The 20,551-nt window shown below is 34.8% G+C and overlaps 1 protein-coding gene across 2 annotated transcripts in view; it reads right to left on the reverse strand.

The window, feature by feature from the left end:
* The window catches only part of LOC103570142 (protein groucho), a 53,146-nt gene that overhangs the window by 21,274 nt on the left and 11,321 nt on the right, over nt 1–20,551 (reverse strand). The window contains exons 2-4 of one of the 2 annotated variants that reach the window (XM_008547764.2): nt 16,857–16,954; nt 13,709–13,772; nt 10,446–10,490 (exon numbers count right to left, since the gene is read on the reverse strand). In XM_008547764.2, coding sequence (XP_008545986.1) covers nt 10,446–10,490; nt 13,709–13,772; nt 16,857–16,954 — 207 coding nt within the window. Of the gene's footprint in view, nt 1–10,445; nt 10,491–13,708; nt 13,773–14,769; nt 14,834–16,856; nt 16,955–20,551 lie in introns of both variants that reach the window. The other variant, XM_008547771.2, reaches the window with a different exon arrangement.

The following is a 20,551-nucleotide window of genomic DNA, read 5'->3' on the forward strand; positions in this document are numbered from 1 at the left end:
TATACTCCATCAACATCACCGCCATCGCACCATCTAGGCTGCCAGCACCCGTCTTTATTTCTTTTATTTTGTCACCCCTAAACGAGCTACGGCTCGAGGCGTCGAGTACCAGCGGGGTGTGAACGCTAATTGAAATATCGCAGCCACTGAAATTCCTGACATTCTCACCCTCGTAGCACATATACACACACACACGTATGTACAAATAGTCATTCAACTCGCACTTAGACATGGAATTACTACAGCCGCGAGTTTAAAGTAATGGTTTGAGTGGGCGGAAAAGGGCGAACGTAGAATGGCACGATAAGTTTTGAGGCAAGGGTGGAAAGTGAAGAATGAGATGTATAAAAGGGTGAGGAATGAGTTTTTAGGGTCTGGAGGTAGATACGTTGACGGGAAATTTACCAACGATTGCTGATGGGCTCAAGTTTAAATCCTGGTTTGGTTTCCCGGTTTCACTGACGCTGGGGAGCGGGCTGTTTTAATTACTCGTCACCTTATCCCTCTTATCTTATTCTCCATCTGGTCTCACTCCAGTCATTAAGCCACTAATTATAATGGACGTAAAAATTCGACCAGACTACGAGATCCCAAGTTTTGGTTAAAGTTAAAAATTATTAAACCCTTTAGATAAGTTTAGTCGGCGGGAGTCGGGGTCGGGGTCGGAGGTGGGTCTGGGTGGCTAGCGGTAGCAGAAACTAAAAAAAAGGTAAGTAAAATAAGGGAGTGGAAAAGTGAGAAGGGAAGATTGCAGAATCGAGGAGGCGGAGAGCAGCTGCAGACGTAATTGCGTTGCCGAGAAGTTTTCCCCGGGCGAGAGAGGTAACCAAGAAAATAATGAATGGGGTTCAAGGGCTCTCGAGTAAGCTGAAGGGTGGATGAGTGAGTCAGTTGTGAGGCAAGGGGCCTCAAAGCTTTTTTATTATTATTATTCTTATTATTTTTTTTTTGTTTTCGTGAGGTTCTTTTTTACTTTTATCTGGGTAGCAAAGCCGTTTTTAGGCTGGCTCGTTTCCTGGCCTCTTGTCTCACGTCTAATTCCAATAAACTGGCTTTTTACCTACCGCACTATTAATTTACTTTCTTTTGTTTGATACGAAATTATATAAAATCTGTTAACACCCTCTTTAAAACTATTATTTATTTTTAATGCAATCGCGCGGATAAAGTTGTCAAGTGGAGTTGGATAAAATTTTATTTAAAAAATATAAATGACTATAAAAAGTCTAAATACATTTGAGTGTGTCAAGTATTGTATGGAATAAGGTTAACCGCACTATACTAGAGTAATGTAGGGGTAGTTTAATAGCAAGGGAATAGGAAATAGGGGTTTAAACGTTAACTGGCATAGAGGCGTGGCATGAAAATGCAAACCAACGAACCAAGATAAAATTCTTTAGCTGTAGTAAAGCGGTGACGTAAACTGAGTGCTCCCACGACGCCTCTTTTAACTTTTTCTCCCTCACCACCCTCATCTTTTTATCCTCCTACGCCACGAACCACCCGGCCGCCCGAGTAACTCCTTCTTATATATGCATTTAACTCAGATATCTGTAGACATTACTTGCAAGTCTGCTGCTCGGGCTGTCGATACCTGAAGAGATACCTCGATAATCCAATACTGAGAAGAGAAAAAAAAACTCAAGAATCCCAATACTTGTAGTATTATCAAGTATTTTATAAACTCATGTTTTTATTTATTTTTATTCTCTTCTTTTCTTCTTGTAACTCTTCCTGTCAATACCGAAGCTATAAACTCGGATATATGTTCTATTCCGAAGAAAAGTTATTTTCTAGTTGTATGTGTTCTCTACAAGGTTGATAAATATATAAAAAGATGAATGTCTGTTGAATTGGATTTATATTGATATATATGTTATGTAGATATAAAATGTTAAATGTTTTGTGTGTAAATAATATGTCTTGCAGTGAATCTGAATCTCATTAGCACGCTGGCATCAGCAAATTGCTTTTGGGCTAATACACATCTCATCAGAGAAGCGGACGCAGAGAGACATTGGAATCAAGCAAACAGTCAGACTAGAGTCCACTGGCAGTAGTCGACACAGTGGGTTCATTGAAACATGAAACAGTAGTTGTCCGTGTCCCCTGTTGTCATCATTTGAGTTAGGGCTGGGCTCGGAGGCCAGGAGGCTGCTGGAGTTGCTATGAAATGGAATAGAACCAGAATGGGCTATTATGTAGTAAGGTTCAAAGGTAAACAAGAATCAATCAATTGTAGGTTGATGTCGATGTGTGTTGGATTCTAAAGAGACAGTTGACAAAGCAAGCATCGAAGGGTATATGTAGACAAAGCCGGCATCTAAACAGAGATACACGATACCAAAGGGGATGATGTAATAGTTGTAGTAGTTGTTGTGTGTTGGAGATCGGAAATCGGGAATCGGGAATCGTGAATCGGGGAATGGGGTCGGAAATGATTTCTATCGCAATTGCTCAGGGCTTTCTAACCAGTGTGTGTGTGTGTGTGTGTGTGTGTGTGTGTGTGTGTGTGTGTGTGTGTGTGTATGTCTATGTGAGTCTATTGGGATGGGAAAAATAGTGGAGCGAGAACCAGAAGCCAAAGTGATCACTTGTGATGTAGATAAAACGACTAAGAAGGAGGAAAAGGAGAAATAGAACAAGAAAACGAAGGGAGTGATGACATCCTGAAATTGTGGTTGTAAGTGGTCCTTGAGCGATTGCAAACGTACAAGAGACCCGATAGACAGCGAAAAACCTTGGTGTTTGGATATTTGAACAGCCGAGTGCTTCGTCAGCACTTTACTTACTTGAGATACTACTTGACTAGCTGGCTCTGTGTGTGCAGCACTGACCCTAAGGCAGACCACTCTCCTTGATGCCTTTCGCATCCGAGACCGAGACCGAGACACTTTGAGTTAGATATTTCAGAGGGTCAGGCTATTCTTGGTAAAAGGTCAAGTATTTGCATGATGTCAAGGATATTGACAATAGAATAGGGTTAGCCGGAAATGGCACTGATGCCCTGATAAATATTTTATTGCTTTTCGTTTGAATTTAATACCCAAGCAAAATCTAAAGCGAGTCTTAGTCGTGGAGGAGTAATGATTGGCTGATGTCAAAATTGACGAGATACAAGAGCTTTTGAGTGGTATACACGATGTTCGCATGAACAGAGAATGATCGATTATCTTGGGTTCGCTCACTGGGATCAGGTGAATTAGGGGTAATCATGGATATTGAACGTTCCTCCTTCCATGCGGAAGACGATGAGAGTTTACTGTACCTGATCGTCTGCTGATATCGCTAATAAGGGGGTGTCCTTGAACACGCTAGAAACTATACAATCTCTATACCCTATAGTCAGCACTAATACCGATAGAAGTACACACCACTTACATGAGAATTGCCTTCACAGTTTAATACATACTGACAAGCTGCACACTAGACTTGCTAACTGCCTCGTCCCTGTTTAAATGCAAGCCTTTACTGTACAACAAGTTAGATTAGTACAAGGGAAACCCAACTACTCTCTGACATTGACGTTTGCGACAAGATCAGCGGCATATAATGTTGCGAATAAACAGATGGCCGCTGGTTAATCGACCGAGCGTAGCAAGACTCACTGAAACCACGTTAACGGGTTTGCACGATTTGATACCATTCACTCATCCACACACACTTACACACATACACACATACTACTAACTAAACTAAACTCTGCTCTCTGCACTCTGCTCGCTACCACGTGTTCAACCGCAACCAACTAGCTCGTACATCGAGAGTGGCTCGCCCAGTCGAACGATGCTTTTGGCTTGACCAAGAACCACATCGTCATGTTCATAGGCTTGGTAACGTTCACGAACTAACGCACATTAGCCAGCTATCTACATCTACAATCCCCTTCACCTTAAATCCCAGCTCGTTTAATTGATTATCATCAATCATTAATACCAATGCGTCAATTATTTGGAATCATTATCCTTTATTCAAGCATATCTAGATTTAATTCCTTTTGTAGATTCGCATCTATTAATATACCAAAATCCCCTTAATCTTTCAGATAAAATCATCAAGAGTTAATTCGACACTACGTAGTTAATTATCAAGATGAAAACATAAAAAGACTTTGCAGATTCTCTACTCCACAGCCATTCTAATTGACTTGATTGTTCATAGAGCCGTAATTAGTGATGAAGGAAATATAAACCGTAGCAGCAGTAGCAGCAGCAACAGTAGTTGTAGGAGTGAGTGTAGTAGTAAATCGTTGATTTGGGTGCATTGTTAAGTTGCGGCTTAAAACCATTGGAAACGTTATCACCAATACGAATGCACTAGTTATACTCTGGTCTAAACTCCGGCAACAACTCTGTACACAAGGAAAGTCTCATCAAGAGTATAGTGTTTGGAATATAGATCAACAAAGTAGAGGCAGAGATAGAGGAAGAGATAGCTGGCTAAAGCATCAGAGAATCTAAGTGTGAGTGGGTGGATGTGGTCAGACTAGGCTTGCACCCGCCCGAGTGTGGTCACTCTCTGGTCGAGGCGATGCAAGAGCCCACTGCTGACCACTAAGCCCACCTGATGTATCCAAGTTTCTCTTTGCCTCTCAACCATTTGGCTCTTCCTATTCACTTGTGCCCACAGTGCTAGTACACAAGACTAACCTAGACCAACCCCGACCAGTGTGCATAGTGTAGCAGATGTAATGGTGTGGTGTACTGGCATCACTAACACCGACGGTGATGCTATTAGTAGCGATGTTGTAGTTGTTCTAGTTCTTGTTGTACTTGTAGTTGTAATTGTAGTTGTAGTTGTAGTTGTAGTTGGTTGATAGTAATGGTGGTGATATGAAGGCAAGCCCCTGATTCAACTCGAGCCAACTCTGGCAGTGAGGCAACCAACCAGCCCTTTCCTTTAGAGCACTCTGACGCGCAAACCCGTAGCTCTGGCTTGGAACCGCAAACCCACAACGGGCTACTGCCTTGATTAAACGCACCATACACCGCCATTATCGCTGATTGCGCTAAACATTATCGGACTTGCCACTGGGCACTACCACCTCTCGATATACGTTGCAGCAGCATTATTATACCGAGCGAGTATACCTATAGCACACAGCACAGAGAGAATGGGGAATGAGAGTAGATAGTATTATGTGGGTGTGCTTGTGCTAGTATAATACCAGGCAGTTGTGTGTTCGGACAAGTCTGTGATCCACCCACGGGACAATTATTGGCCGGCTTGCTCCAAAGCTTTCCGCTTTTAGAACCTATATGTATTTCGGTATCTGGCTCGACATCGGTGTGCTGCTGGTGTTCCCGCTATAACTATTGTTGCACTGGGTCTCGGCTGACACATTGATTGGATATATTACTCGATCGACGCTTGCCGTTTATCTAATGGAGTCTTTGATAATAACAATAATAACAATAACAATATCATCATCATTATTATTATTATTATTATGGTTATGATTCTGATGAAAAGTTGCTCATAACTTGAACGAGTTTTATTACCGGATTACTCTTAGTTTGTAAAATAATCAACGCTCTTGTAGAGGACTAACCTGCAATATTTTAGACTGACTATTGGGTGTGTTGGGTGTGCTCGGCAAGTTTTACGCTCCAGACAATAATGAGAATAAATGTATAGGTATACATTTAAAATTAGTGAATAAGAGTGGGTGTAACACCGCAAACGTCTATCTCCCTTTACCTAAAATATATAGTGTACGAGGCAAGTTTGTAATAATTTTAAGCGACTCGGCAGTCCTCAGGGAACCTACTTAATGTACGACGTAATTAACGGTGGCGTTCACCAGTCGCGTATAACAAGGCGGAAAGACGGTTGTAGCACAATGGGGTGGTTAAGTCTCGTCTCTTTCCTCTTTCCTCTTTCCTCATTCCCTAATTCCCATTCCCCGTTATCGGTCTCTCTGTCGCCTTTGTCTCCATCCTCGTCTTCTTGCATTTACTCTCTGCCCGAGGCTCTACGCAAAACACAAATTAGCGTCGGGCTCTATACTCTCTGTACTCTATACCGACCCTTACCAACAATGTGCAATAAAGACCGACATCGTAAGGGTTAGTGGGAGTGTAAAAGCAAATTGGGCAAATGTGGATGTGGATGTAAATGTGAACGAGAAAGAGACGTATAATATTATATACACGATCCCCTCGTTAATGCGTTGACGCCTTGGTCTTGCTTGGTCGCCCTTATTTCATTACACCAAATATATATCGACGTCACTACTTACTCTAGACTCACAATACCACCACATCTATTCAGACATCCATCCATCCATCCACCCATCCAACGAACTAACCAACCCCTATATCTACTAAAACACCAACTTTTCCCCCACATTTCTGACTGATATGTCCTCAGCAAACGAAATCATTCTCACTCCACTTCTGTCACTTGTAAATGCTCCCTTATTTATTATTTACTTACACACACTCACACATACATTCACAAAGATCTCTACCGAGTTACGACTACATTTCTTGGGCAAGTGATTTTCAAAACTCCGAGAGAATCTCCGCAGATTTACGAGGGAGTACTAAATGAATTATAAACCAGGGAATAAAACTTTTATTTTAGGGGAGTATTTTAACTCCAAGGAATTAATTGACTGTTAAAAAATATGCCTTCTTAATTAGGGATTAATTAAACAAAAGAACGCTGATAAACTTTGCTAATTAAAATATATATTAAATTTTTAACGGTGGCGTCAAAATGTTAAAAAATTATTTAAAGTTTTTTCAGCACGCCAGAATATTTTACAAAAGCATACTATTAATACTTTTCGAAACATTTTTTTCTTAAAAGAGAAGAAAAAAACAATGGCCATCCCACTATTTTCATAGCATCGTTAAAATTCCATTATTTCCATCAGAAAAAACCACAACTTCAATTAAATAAACCCGCAGAATATTCCACGTATCCGAGTTATTTCATTTTTGTATGCGTAACGTATAAAACTTATCATGCTCCACCTTCCCCCCAGACATATTTATACATCTACATCTACATCTCCATTCACATATAATAGTACCAGTGTATAAAATACGCTCGCATATAAAGTTAACCACACACGATTTTTAAAACCCACAGGTTCTCGTTTCATTTTCATCCCTCGTATCATCATCTCAACATTCGTAATCCATCCTGCCTCAATACCAACTGAAAACTTGTAGAAAGTTCCTGATAAAATATATCTTCTTTACAGCCAACTGTTAAAGCAACTTTATCAGTTTTCCATACACACACACACACATACATATACACACATGATTTTCTACGACACCACTTGGTTATATATTTATATATTTTTTTATCTCTACGACTTTTATGACACATTTAAGCAGTGAATTTTATCTCCTTCTTTCTCAAACATCTACATCTTTTACTTTAGCAGACATTTATTTTTCTGGCGCTCTTTCATCCCCTATTCAGAGAGCTGTAAAGGGAGTCAATCCCCCGACGTTCTGTCGTTGGGTTTAATATGTCTCATTTACATGTACAGTCACACAGACACACACAGGTGAGGCACACTCGCAAACAGAAAACCTGAAAGTGCTGCTGAAAGAGCGATCCCCGTTGTAGAATTTTTTTACACCAACCTAACACGGAATGGTATTCTCCGGCGCCTCGTTTCCGCTTTACCGTAACTTTTATTGAACCCCGGGTACAGATCTGTACCCCAGTTTATGTCCCAAACCAACGGACTCGTAAAAAGCTTTTCAAGAGTTTAGACCAAGGCTCGTTATTTTTTTACTGGGACATTTTTTTATGTACAGTAAGTATGTATGGCATAAGTTACATTTAGTTTTTTTACTGCCGAGGGTAGAAGAATATCGTTAAGATCACGTGAGCAGTTATGACACCGGATATGCCACCGGTTTCATGATCGGGGATAAGGGACATTGAAAATATCTGGTACATTTACTTTTGGGGGCTTGAAATTTAATGGAAAAATTTTTGGCGGTAAAAAAAAATTCGATTTAAAATTTATAGTTTACAGCCGAGCTCTGAGTAATTAAATATTGAAACTACTGGATTTGTATTTAATAATTTTATTTGAAATGATACTCGATATATTTTTGTTATTCAATAAAGTTTTTTTTATTCTTCAATTATTTTTACTCATCAATTTAAAATTCTATCCACTCTTCGGTATTCCCTTTTTTCCCTATCACCGTTTTGATTTTTCGCTATTTTCTCTTCTGGTATTTTTTTCTCCTTCAATATTAAAAAACACAATAAATGAAAAAAATATTGAAATAAAGGAAAAACGAGTAAATAAAAATTGGCAAGAATCACAAGAGGAGTAAAATAAAAATAGGAATAGAAGAGAATAGAAAAAAGTTGTGAAAAAAAAGTAACGTAGGAAGAGATTGGAATTTGCGAGTATTGATCGAGGGTATATTTAGCTTTTTTTGCGCATGAGCTCGTTTAATCGGTAAATGAATAATGAGTGGCTGAAACTCTGGGTGCAGAACGTGGGTAGCGTTTGTGTAGGTGGAAAAAAGCACGTGAAAAGAGAATAACGGAAAAGCAAATTGGAAAAGAGAGACAGGCGAAATGAGAATTATTGCAAATGGACATAGAGCTCACAGAGAGTACGAGAGGAGGAAAAAATACCGACTGGGGTAGAAAAAAAAAAAAAAAAAGAACAAAAAAAAAGCAAAGACGGAAATAGAGAAAGGGTTTAAATTGAGGCAGAGGTCAGATCGAGTGCAAAACAAAATCAAATTATTCGTAGTGGTTACCGTTATATTCCATGCGTGAATTTTATTAATCCATACCCCATTCTATCATCCTTTTTATTTTTTTATCTGCTATAAAATATCATACTATTGAAATTTAACACCTCAATCGTAATTCAGCTTGAATGTAATTCCGGTTTTTTTCTCTACTACCATTTACCCACTGGTACATTGTACATTAAAACGTTTTTTATTTTTATTCAATCGTAAAAACGCTGGATTTTATTTTTTTTTTTATTTTCGGGACAATGTTTACACAGAGAAAATGCGTCGCTCTTTAAATATTTTTCAGTTGTTGTATTTCGGTCTGCACACTCAGCATGTGCTCATGTAGTCCACTGTTTGTTGTATGTTATTTATTTACCGAATTTGTTGCTGTAGAAAATTATATTTTTTAATTTGAAATATTTAGTTAAGTTTTATTCAGTTGATGGAAAAATAAAATGTGTGTATATTTTTTTTTTTATTTTTTTTTTTTTTGAATGATTGAGCGTAAAAAAAATAATAAAGGAGGAAAAATGTTAGCAATTGACGGGTAGTCCGGATTTACGATAAAACTGGCGGCATTCGGTTGCAAAAAATGCGGAGGGTGTGAACAGAGCGAACATGGCCTCGAAGTGAAGGGATGGGTTTTAAATATTCAATAAACGGCGGCATTATTCTCGGCACGTCGACGCGGGGTGAAACAGTGCGCCATGAAGAAACTGAGAAAAGCGCGAGTACCGATAGGAAAAATAATAAAAAATCCGGATAAAAAAAATACATTAGAGGAGGGAATAAAAAGTGAGAAAAAAAGAGGGTGAGGTGAAATGTTCTCAAAAGCTTAGCTCTACACTCTGGTACTCTGTAGACGACATAGACGCAGAAGGAGACTGAGACATAAAAAATAGTTGTTGTAGAATGGGGTGGAAAAAAATAAAATGAGAGAGAAATAAAGTTAGCGACAGCTATTTATCCCCTTGAATTACCTGCCAGAAACTCAACCCTCATATTCTATAATTTGCTCTCAACCCCTATATATACTTATATATTTTACCCCTTGCTACCATTATTCTTTTCTTACCACCGACTTTCGTTCCCTAATTTTATTTTTATCCTTTTATTTTCTCTATATTACTTTTTGCTAAACATTTTTTAATCTGCCGACTATTTTATTCATTAGTACGTTTTTTTTTTTTTTTTATCAAATTTAAATTCTCAATTTAATAATTAATATCTTTAACAAAAAATTTCAATTTAAATATAAAATAGTAATTTGTTAAGAAATAAAACTAAAAAGTATTTTTCAAAGCCCGTGGCCTGAATATGAATTTTACATATTACAGACTGCGGTAGGATCGCGTGAGATTGAGCATTTTCTTATAAAAAAAAAAAATAATAATAAATAAAAAGCTCAGGATTAAGATCCCGCGGTGGTATTTGCATGTTATTACCTTGTTTACATATTTATTCAATAGACTACTTTGCCGAGCAAACAAAACACCTTAATAAAACTATGTACACATCCATATATAAATATATTCACATTTAAATACGCTTAGTAAATTAATTATTAATTAACACATATTTTAATGATTAATAATTTCCTAGTATTTCAAAAGTGACAAATAAATATATATATAAATAAATAAATAAATGAATGAATAAGTAAGTAGGTAAATTAATGGTTAAATAGTTAATATATCATACCTGTTTATGCATTTCCACATTGAGTCCGTACGACATCTCGTAATACTGTAAATTAAAAATTTAAATACGATTATTATAGACAGATAAATGTTATTAATAATAATAAAAGTGTGTATTTATGTAACTGCTGTGTGATTTGTCTATCTGTCTGTCAATATATATATATATATATATATATATGAGTACGTGTGTGTAGAGTGGATGGTGTTGTCGTTAAAATGCCAATGAAAATGTATGATTCATGCAAAGCGTGATTGATTAAATGCACGGCTCAGTAACTCGGTATACACTAGGTACTAGGTACGTGTCATATATAACATGGTAATACATGCCAATTCCACTTTTCATCTTAAAACGTGTTGGATATATTGAAATATCCATAAATGTGTTGTATCGCATTTTGCCAGAGGCCAGGAGGAAAGAGGCATATTTAAATAACTTTATATACATATATATATATATATATATATATATATATATATATATATATATATATATATATGTATTTCGTAAGACAGCTCAACTCTATTTTATATTTATATGTATATATTACTAAATGAATATATATGTAAAAAAAATAAAAAATCAGGATTAAGAGGATTGGAATTCAAGACCGGTTTCGCGTGTAACAACGTTCCAACATCGTGTGTTACAAGTTAAGATATTATTTTATTAGTTAGACTGTACTATTTATACATTAATGATATTTATATTTATATATTTTTTTTTATTATAAATTTATAGCTACTTTTTTTGCGGTTTCAATATTTAATTTATGGACAAGTGGCAGCTTGTGTCGATTTTTTACCAAGGAATTCTACTGATTTAAATTATCGATACTGCAGTCGGAGTGTAGATTTTTTTTTTTTTTTTTTTTTTTTTATTATTATTAATTAATGAATGAATTTTTTTTCTGACTACCGGATTGTGTATTTAATAATTAAATTACTGGGTAAATAAATTAGGGAAGGTAAAAGTTAATTCTTGTAGATTAATTGAGAGAAAAGTTATCGACAAAGTGGAAAACTGGAAGAGGAATGGCTGGTTATAAGCCAAAAGAGCAATATAAATGTTAAATAATAAACGTTTCCGTTGGCGGTTTCGCGAAAGCTAGAATAGCGTTTGCGACCTCAGTGAAGAGGAGGGCTGGAGGAGGTTTTAACGAGCGTCCCGAATACCACAGTAGTCCTACCCGCGTTATCCAGTACCAACGACCATTGTAAACGTCTTTTATGACTATCGTAAAAAACCCAGTACAGTCTGCGAGCGATATATATGTGTATATAAATAAATGTATATGTGTATATTTTAAAGACTAGACACGACTTGGGCATTTTAACACCCGCTTCGCAATATTACTAGCCAAAATGGGTGACGTACATTTTGATGATAAAGAACGACAGAAAACGCGATAAACGATAGTTACTATTTTAAACTTCGAATGCATTTAATTTTCTTTTATAGTCACTATTATTACGAGTTCGCGGATGAATATTCTCGTTAACAATTTATTATCATTATTATTCTTGTGAATTTAATATTTTATTGGTTAATATTTATAGCTTAGTAAATTTTTTATGATTCAAATAAGTGTTGGCATTAAATATATTTTTAACTCTTAGTCAAAATATTTAAATTTTTCCAAGTCAGTCTCACTGGTTCAAATTTTTTTTTAAACTCATAAAATGACTTTAAGAAAACTGCTGTCGCAAATTTGTCAAAATTTTGAAAAGATAATTATCAAAAATTCAATTTGGATTCATATTATTTTGAACATTATACTGATATATATATATATATACATATTTTGTTGAAAAGTGAAAAAAAATATTGGGATTTTGAGAAACGTTTGTCGTTTAAAAAATAAAAGCTTCGAGGAAATAAGCCGAGTTCCAAAAGTCAATAAAACTTTTATTTGGGCCAATAAAATATTATATTTAAAAGCGATAATTTTTTTTAAAACAATAACGTGCAATATATTCGACACCTGTACCCTTGTTATTTAGCTCGCGTACAAAAATAATAGCCGGTAGAAGAGGCACGTAAGGGGGAAAGAAATTGGGGGCAATAACTAACACAGAGTAAAAAAATAAAAATAAAAATAAAATCTAAAGAAGAATTGCAATCACTTAGGTTAAGTGCTGGCAAGTTTTTTTCTTGTTTATTACTCGAGCTTCTCGTTTTTACTCAACACTCAACGCAAACTTCTGAACGACGGGTAAGAGCGAGCACTTTTGGACAATCTGCCGGGCAATCGTAAAACTTGACGAGCTCAACAATTACATGAGAGAGTCGTAAAGACGTAATGTCCCGTGGGAGGTTTGGGTTTTACTCGGCATAAACTACTACTACAACATACCCACCCGAGATACAGCAATCCGACCAGGGAATACCCAGGCCAGACCAGAGCAGACCAGAGAAAATGTTGCTACATTCAATATAAAATAAATCCTTATCATTTTATTTTTATTTTTATTTTTATTTCTATTTCTGTTTCCACTAGTATATCTTAACTTTATAACATTGTTTAAAGTATTGCCGGCAGTGTACGGTGAATTTATAGGTGAATACTATCTTGTAAGTGCTTCTAGTCTAGAGTATGAGTCGAGTGTGAGTGCCGGAGGTTCACGATGACAAGTAAAGGTAAAATAGTTAGATATACAGTCGGAGGAAATGGAGAATACGATATAATATGAAAACGTGGGTATATAGAGTTGTATAGTGGTGGGTGGGTGTATAGAGAGCAAATGTTCCAAACCGGGTCAAACTGTGCGGAAATGCTCACTCAACAACCAAAGGAAACACCACCACTGCTGCCATCATGTCCATTTGCTTTCCACTCACGCTTTCGTTCAACTCCTGGAGACCGCTGAAGAGACTTGTTGTTCTTATATATACCTCATATATACATATATATCTACGTATGAGGAAAAAATAAAGTTTCAAAAGACTCGGAAAACTGTAAACCCGGCACTCTATGCCAGTGTAATAGTAGAGTACGAGAAAAAAAAAAAACCTTTTCTCTTAAAATCCACTGGCAAATGTCTGAAAATATTTTTTTATCAACTCGTCAATGTTTCGGTCGGTTACGAGGGCTGAATTTTAAGAGTCTGACTTTCTTTAAATATTTAAACCGCAAAATTTTAGCTGAATTTTTTTTTACATCGCGTAGTAGAAAAATAGAGCAGACGAATTTTATAATAGTAATAATGATAATAATTAAAAAAAAATATTTGAGCACACCCTAATTACAAATAACTCACCATAACGTAGTGGCGCTGCATCTCGGTCTTCTCCTGGGCGAGTTTCTCCAGCTCCATTTTAATACTGAACAAAACAAGCAGGAAATCGAACGTGTAAGCTAAGACATTGGTAAGTGCAGGCAACATTCAAAAGCATTTATTATCGCTTTTTTTAATTAAATATTAATTGTTAAATATTAGGTATTATTAATGATAATGATTATGATAAACAATAATAATAATAATAATCTATAAAATTAGTTATTCAAAACCCTGCAGCAATTAAATTAAGTAACCAGATATTAAGTATATATTTTTTGAATGCCCGTCTTTAAAATTGGCAATAATTAACTGGATAATTGATGGAGGGTTTAGAATCGTGTCACTCGACATTGGGAAGTTATAATAACATGGCGTGGGGAGTTTTGTGCACAGCAAGCCGTTAAACATACAATTACTGCAGCCGCAGGAAACATCGATAATTATCGTCATGGCGGCCAGTGTCGTGCGGGTTATAATTAACGTCTATCTCTATCTCTCCCTTTTGTTTTATTTCATTGTATTTATTATTTAGTATCATTTTCACTAGTTTTGTTGTATATATCAGACATCAGATAGATAAAAATATATATATCATTCCCTGTGCCCTCTGCCCTCTACCCTCTAGCATTCCGGTCCTCTGGTTCTTGACAGCACTGACGTGCATGATTGAACTTGCATTGAGGCGTCTGTATGTTTACTGTTTACTCATGAATATTATATACCGTGTGGTAAACCCGTGAAACTTGTGTTGTCTATTATATATTATATATAGATATACTCCGGCAGTAATTTTGAGCGTGCAATTGCATTCTGTACATGTAGTGTTACATTAAATATGACATGTCGTTAATTTCAATGAGTTTGTCCATTGTTTTTATAATTTACTATTTACAAGTTATGATGATGTTAATTATGTAGCATGTAAATGATTTATGGCTGTAGTAATAACTTTTTATTTATTGCTCTCAAAAAAAAATTTTTTTTTTAATTTGAGAGTCAAAAATAAAAAATTGACTTGTGTATTATCGCGGCTGGCTTACCATCACGTAATGCCTCTGTATCTCTATTTTTTCACTGGCCAGTTTCTCGCACTCCAATTTAAGGCTGTACGGGCAATAAAAATATAATTAATGGAATGGGAGTTGGAAACGCGAGTTAAAGATTAACATGGCCACGGAACTTATTATTAATGGTGTAGATATATATTAAATATGTATATATAAATATATATGTGTGGGTGAAATAATACAGTGCGATGAAAACGGGGCTGGCCGAACAGAGAATCCCGAGGGAACTCATCGAGTAAAATGCTGTCATAAATTTCGCCCCACATTTAACAGCATCCACTTAAATTCATGCCGTTTAAATGTGTACCGTATGGACATGTGTGTAAAAAGTTTATCTATTCCTCCATTTTAGTCTTGAGTTGTCACATATTTGAGTGTCACCAATGCTGCCAGAGTTCTCCGTAAATTTATGATAGATAAACTGAAAAATTTATTGCTATGATTTTATAATCTACTTGTGACATGTCTTGACTGCTTGCTCAGAGTTTACTTGGTAAAATAACTTTAATTATTTGCCCGGATTTTATCGTAAATATATGTACATACTTAAGCACTCTTATCAGCGAGGTGAATTTAAAATTTAATAATGGCTATTAAAATACAATTAAATAATCATTAGTTTGACGATACTTTTTTTCTTTTCTTTTCTTTCTTTTTTTCTTTTTTTTTTTTTTTATAAGCGTACTGTCAAGTGAGTCGAGTACAAAGTAGGTTGAAACCACTTTTATGGTAATTTAAATATGTTTAATTTAAATTATGATGTTTATTCGATGAATTCTCGACATAACTTTGTTCAAATTATTAATATTCATTATCTAGTTCTACTTTATATATTTTAATATGTATTAAATACGTACGTTGAATTCATTATGAAATATTATTTTTTTATTTTTATAAAAAAAATTTTATATTTAATTTTAGTAAAAATTTGAAATCATTATTTTTGGACTTTTTAAAAATTTTTATGGAATTCAAATTTTTTTTTGATCAAGTCGATCATTATATTTTTTGATACCCATGTAAAAATTTTTATCGCACTGTATTACATTCAAATATACCTAAATTCGCTGAAAAAAAAAAATGAAGTCATAATTAACCGGCAACAAAAGCTTTTAATTACAGTACTTTATAATGAAGTTATAAAAACCAAAAATATATGATTGATATGAATGAAAACATATATATAAGAAATAATGTAGCTAAAAGCTTTTATCTATCATTAATTTATCGTATCATCGAGCCAGATCACAGCCATGAAATTGTAGTTTATTTACTGTCGACTAAAAAAATGTTTTTTTTTTTTTTTTTTTTTTTTTTTTTTTTTTTTTTTTTATTTAATATTTTTTACGATATCCGTAAATACTGAATCGTGGATGACAGTCATCAACGGACCCAATGTGCGAATCGATATCAATTTAATGGAGAGTCGTGGATCGTTTGCCAGATACGAGCTGCTACTGCTGCTATCCGGGCAATCCCCTGGGCCATATATCTATATATGTATAAATAAATATATATATACATAGGAAAACGGTAGCTTCTGTATGCATAGCTTCCGGTTGGACAAACAATTATCTACGCCTGACCAACAGACAGCCAGAACATTTTGCTTGTTGTCGTCCACATGCGTTCCAATACTCCATACACCAGTAAACATTCTCCATTTTTCACTACATCCATTCTTATATTTATTTTTTTATTTCACATATGTATATATATGTGGATATATTTGATATGTTATAGCCCAGAGGAATGCGAATGAAGATATGTGTTTATTTATTTGCCGTGGGAATTGCCATCAGCGTATATATTTTTATGCTTGAGAATCACTCTACAAATATATCGATAACAGCACCAACAACTCGGTACATGACAGTACATGATATCGAAATTGAAAAACGAATCATCGAATTTTATTTATATTCTTTTTTCTTTCTTACTTTTTTTATTGCAATTTAAAGTTTTTTTTTTTCATTTCGTTGATTCGTTTCATTATAAATAAATATTAAATATTACATTAGTAATTAATTATTTTAATAACAATAATAGTGAATAGTTACTTGTGGTATTGGGCTTGTAGAAAATTAAATTCCTCCTTTATACGATCACAGGAATCGATAACTGTAAACTTAAATGGTTGTCCTGGTTGTGGTGGACCCTGCAAGCAAATTCAAATAAAAAATTATAAATTATTTTATATTATTGTCATTATGAGTCTTAAGGTACACACTTTTTCAGAAACTGTGTATATGTAACTGTGGGAGTGTCTGTATACAATATAAATATATAATATATGAGTATGGTTGTAATACACCAACAAATTGGAAATTTGATTTACAAAAATCCGATAAACTTCAGCTTGATGAATACAAAAGTAATTTTTATAAAAATAGTGGCTTTTAAAAATAGCATTTTATCGATATATAAAATCTAAAAATATGTTTAATGCATAGGTAGAATTGAAATATCGGTAAATGGTGATCGGTGTACGGAATCGGAGATCCTATTTGTCTGTACAGTAAAGCCGATCGAGCCAATCCAATTTATTTATTGGCTTTTGGCCGTAACACAACTGTGTAATAGACATTTATATATATATATATATATATATATGGATTTATATATATAGTGTGAACCACGATATGCAATTATTTTATACGTGACCGTAACGCTAGTTTGCGTGTTTGCGGTTATGTGAGAGTAAGGACATTCATTTTATATTGCAAGGCAAACGTTTCGTGTAAACACGAGTCTGGATACTGGATGATAAAATAGAAAAATAATATATTAATATATATATAGCAGCACATTCAGCGGCGAGTAAATAAATATATTTAAAAAGAGAAGAGGATTAAATTTAAATTAAAAGAATATAAAATCTAAATGGGAGTGGGCGAACTCAAGTGGTTTATTTAAAAAGCTAAAGCATTGATATTTTATGTTTTGTAAACGAGCTTAAGAGAATAAACACTAAATGGAAAACGATAATTATTTTCGGGCAATTCGATTAAAATTGCTAAAAGCTGAGTCGCGATATAAAATAATAATAATAATAACAACATGAATACTCGGGGAAATTAATAACTGATTTTAATGTATGCTAAATAAAATGAAAATTTAATAATTGAGACTATGACTATACTCACACCACCCAGTTATTATTATCAATAAATTTATATTTACGGTATATTTATTTTTTACACATTTAATATTTATTAAATTTATTTTCGTGAGCATGTAAATTAACGTCATATTGATTCTCTCGTTTATATTGATGATAATTAAAAAATAAAATATTTAAAGAGGCTATTGAAATTCATGTATGCGTATATATATACATATATATATAGGTGCACGGTGAAAAACCACTAATATAAAACGATTGGATAGTCGAATCACCACATAAACGTCCGGAGCACGCATGCACCGAGTGCCGTCGTCGTGACAAAATGATTTTCCGGCGGAAAAGCATTTTCACAAGAGTGAAGCTTGTCCATACATACATATATGCAATATATATATATAAAGGTTACTGGCTGCTACTGAAAATCACTCTCTCACTTCTACACCAAGTCATACGCTGTGCATTATAATTCGACGAATAATAATCAGTGTAAATCAATTCAAATGTCAATCAACTGCTACCTTTTCCATTCATTTTAATATTCCCTTGGTCCTTTTATTATATTTTTATAAAAATACCTGCATTAATTATTTAAATATTTTTTTTTTATCTTTCCGCTGTTTGAATAACGTTTTTTTTTTTTTTTTAAACTTTTTTCCCGTGAGAAAAAAAATATTCGATTACATGCCGATGAGAGTTTTATAAATTTAAAATGAAATCTATCTCAGTGATGGAACTATCCCCAGGCTAATTTAATTATCCAATTTACAGATTTTATTTTTAAAAATATATATTTTAAATTAAAAATAGTTTTTCCCCAGGTAAACCCTTGTAATTGTTAATTTAATTATATAATGATTTAAAATTAAATTTATAAATATTAAATTGTACAAATAAGATAAATTACTATCTCAATATTAATTTTATTGAAAGATAAATTTTTTAGCAACATTAAAACTCTAACACAAAGTCCACACCGATAGTACGAGTGACTGAAATAAAAATATAATTTAACGCTCCGATAAAACCGTCAAGTGACTGTAGATAGAGAAAAAAAAAATTATAAAACCAATAGAACTTTAAAGATATAGATATTCGTATCATCAAGTGGCTCAATAGAATGTAATCTACTTATTGATGTCAAAGCTAAAAAAAAACATCAATAATTCTGTTCTAATTAATTATTTTTATTGACTGACGAGCTTCTCAAGTACCAAGTCGAGTCCAAGGGTCCTTGACCTGTGCCCAAGATGGCTCCAGAGTAAGCTCGGTCTACCATCCCTCTACTCCGGAGTACTTTCTTCCTTTGTCTCGCTCTCTTTGGTCCTCGAGTCCTTTCATTACGAGCTCTCGGTCTCGCTTTATGCACTAGGTCTTCGCGCCAATGGCACCAGCAACTTGAATGACGTGCCCGAGAAGCGGACTCATCCGGTGGTGGTTTTCCTCGGACCACGGAAACCACCGGCTGCGGCTACGGACCAAGCCCAGACCACGCAATACCACCCAACCTAACTTTCTCAGTATCTATATACATATATACACACATATATTACACGAAAGCTAAATTTTTACTTGATATTCTGTCCCTTAGTCTGCTAAATTCTGTCTCTCTAGACTAGACAACTGTCTCATTAAAAATTTATATCCAACAAGATCTGATTTTTCAAATTTGGCTTCGAAAATATCTTAAGTATTTTGACGGGAACGTAAACAAAATATTTACGAACAAGTATTTATTTACAGAGTTAAACTTGTTATATCGTGATTGGAGTTAATGATGGTGTGGGCTAATTGACATAATAATAGACGGATTATTCTTATTACAATAGGGCCAGCAAGTTTCTACTAGCCGTTATATTATTGAGCCCGCGAGCACGCATCATCCAACGAACACACGACTACAGTATTTGCATAAGCAATGCATTTTGATTCGTAACTCCATATTGTTATGTTACACAGACCAATGACATAAATAATGCATAGCATTATGATTACTGCGTGCAAGACCCAGTCGCTATATTAGTATGCCAGCCGAGGGCAAGGAGGCAACTCCAATCTACAACAATACACGTCGTGTTTAATATGCTTTTCAAATATCTATCGTATATATACATAGACACACATAATGCCACTTTAAATTATACTGTACGACACTCACTAAATTAAGGGATCGCGTTTAATTCACCACTACAATGAGCTATCCCATATCACATTTGATATGGGAATAAATTATTTTGCGTCTTGATTTTATTCGTCAACTAACTGGTTCTGGAGGGCAAAGTTTGCTGAGCACAATAAAAAAAATATGAAGATATGACGCAGGAACAAATTAATCAAGGGTTGGTGAGAGGAGCGACTCGTCCAATTAATGACTTTCATTAACGAGTGCTTGTAGATCGTGTGTTATGTACTAAATATAGCGATACGGGGAAAGTAAAACACCAGACGCGTTTCTCCGTATAATGTAGCCCATATAACCCCCATAAACCCACACCTAGAGATCGTAGGATCAGCAAGCATGAACCACCATTCCGAGATATCAAACTCGATAAATGCTCGTGGCAGTTTAACCCACACTGGGTAATTAAAATGATAGGATCGCAAAGGGTATACCAGTGGAGGAATAACGTC

The sequence above is a fragment of the Microplitis demolitor genome, chromosome 1 (assembly GCF_026212275.2).
Source record: "Microplitis demolitor isolate Queensland-Clemson2020A chromosome 1, iyMicDemo2.1a, whole genome shotgun sequence".
Taxonomy (NCBI): domain Eukaryota; kingdom Metazoa; phylum Arthropoda; class Insecta; order Hymenoptera; family Braconidae; genus Microplitis; species Microplitis demolitor.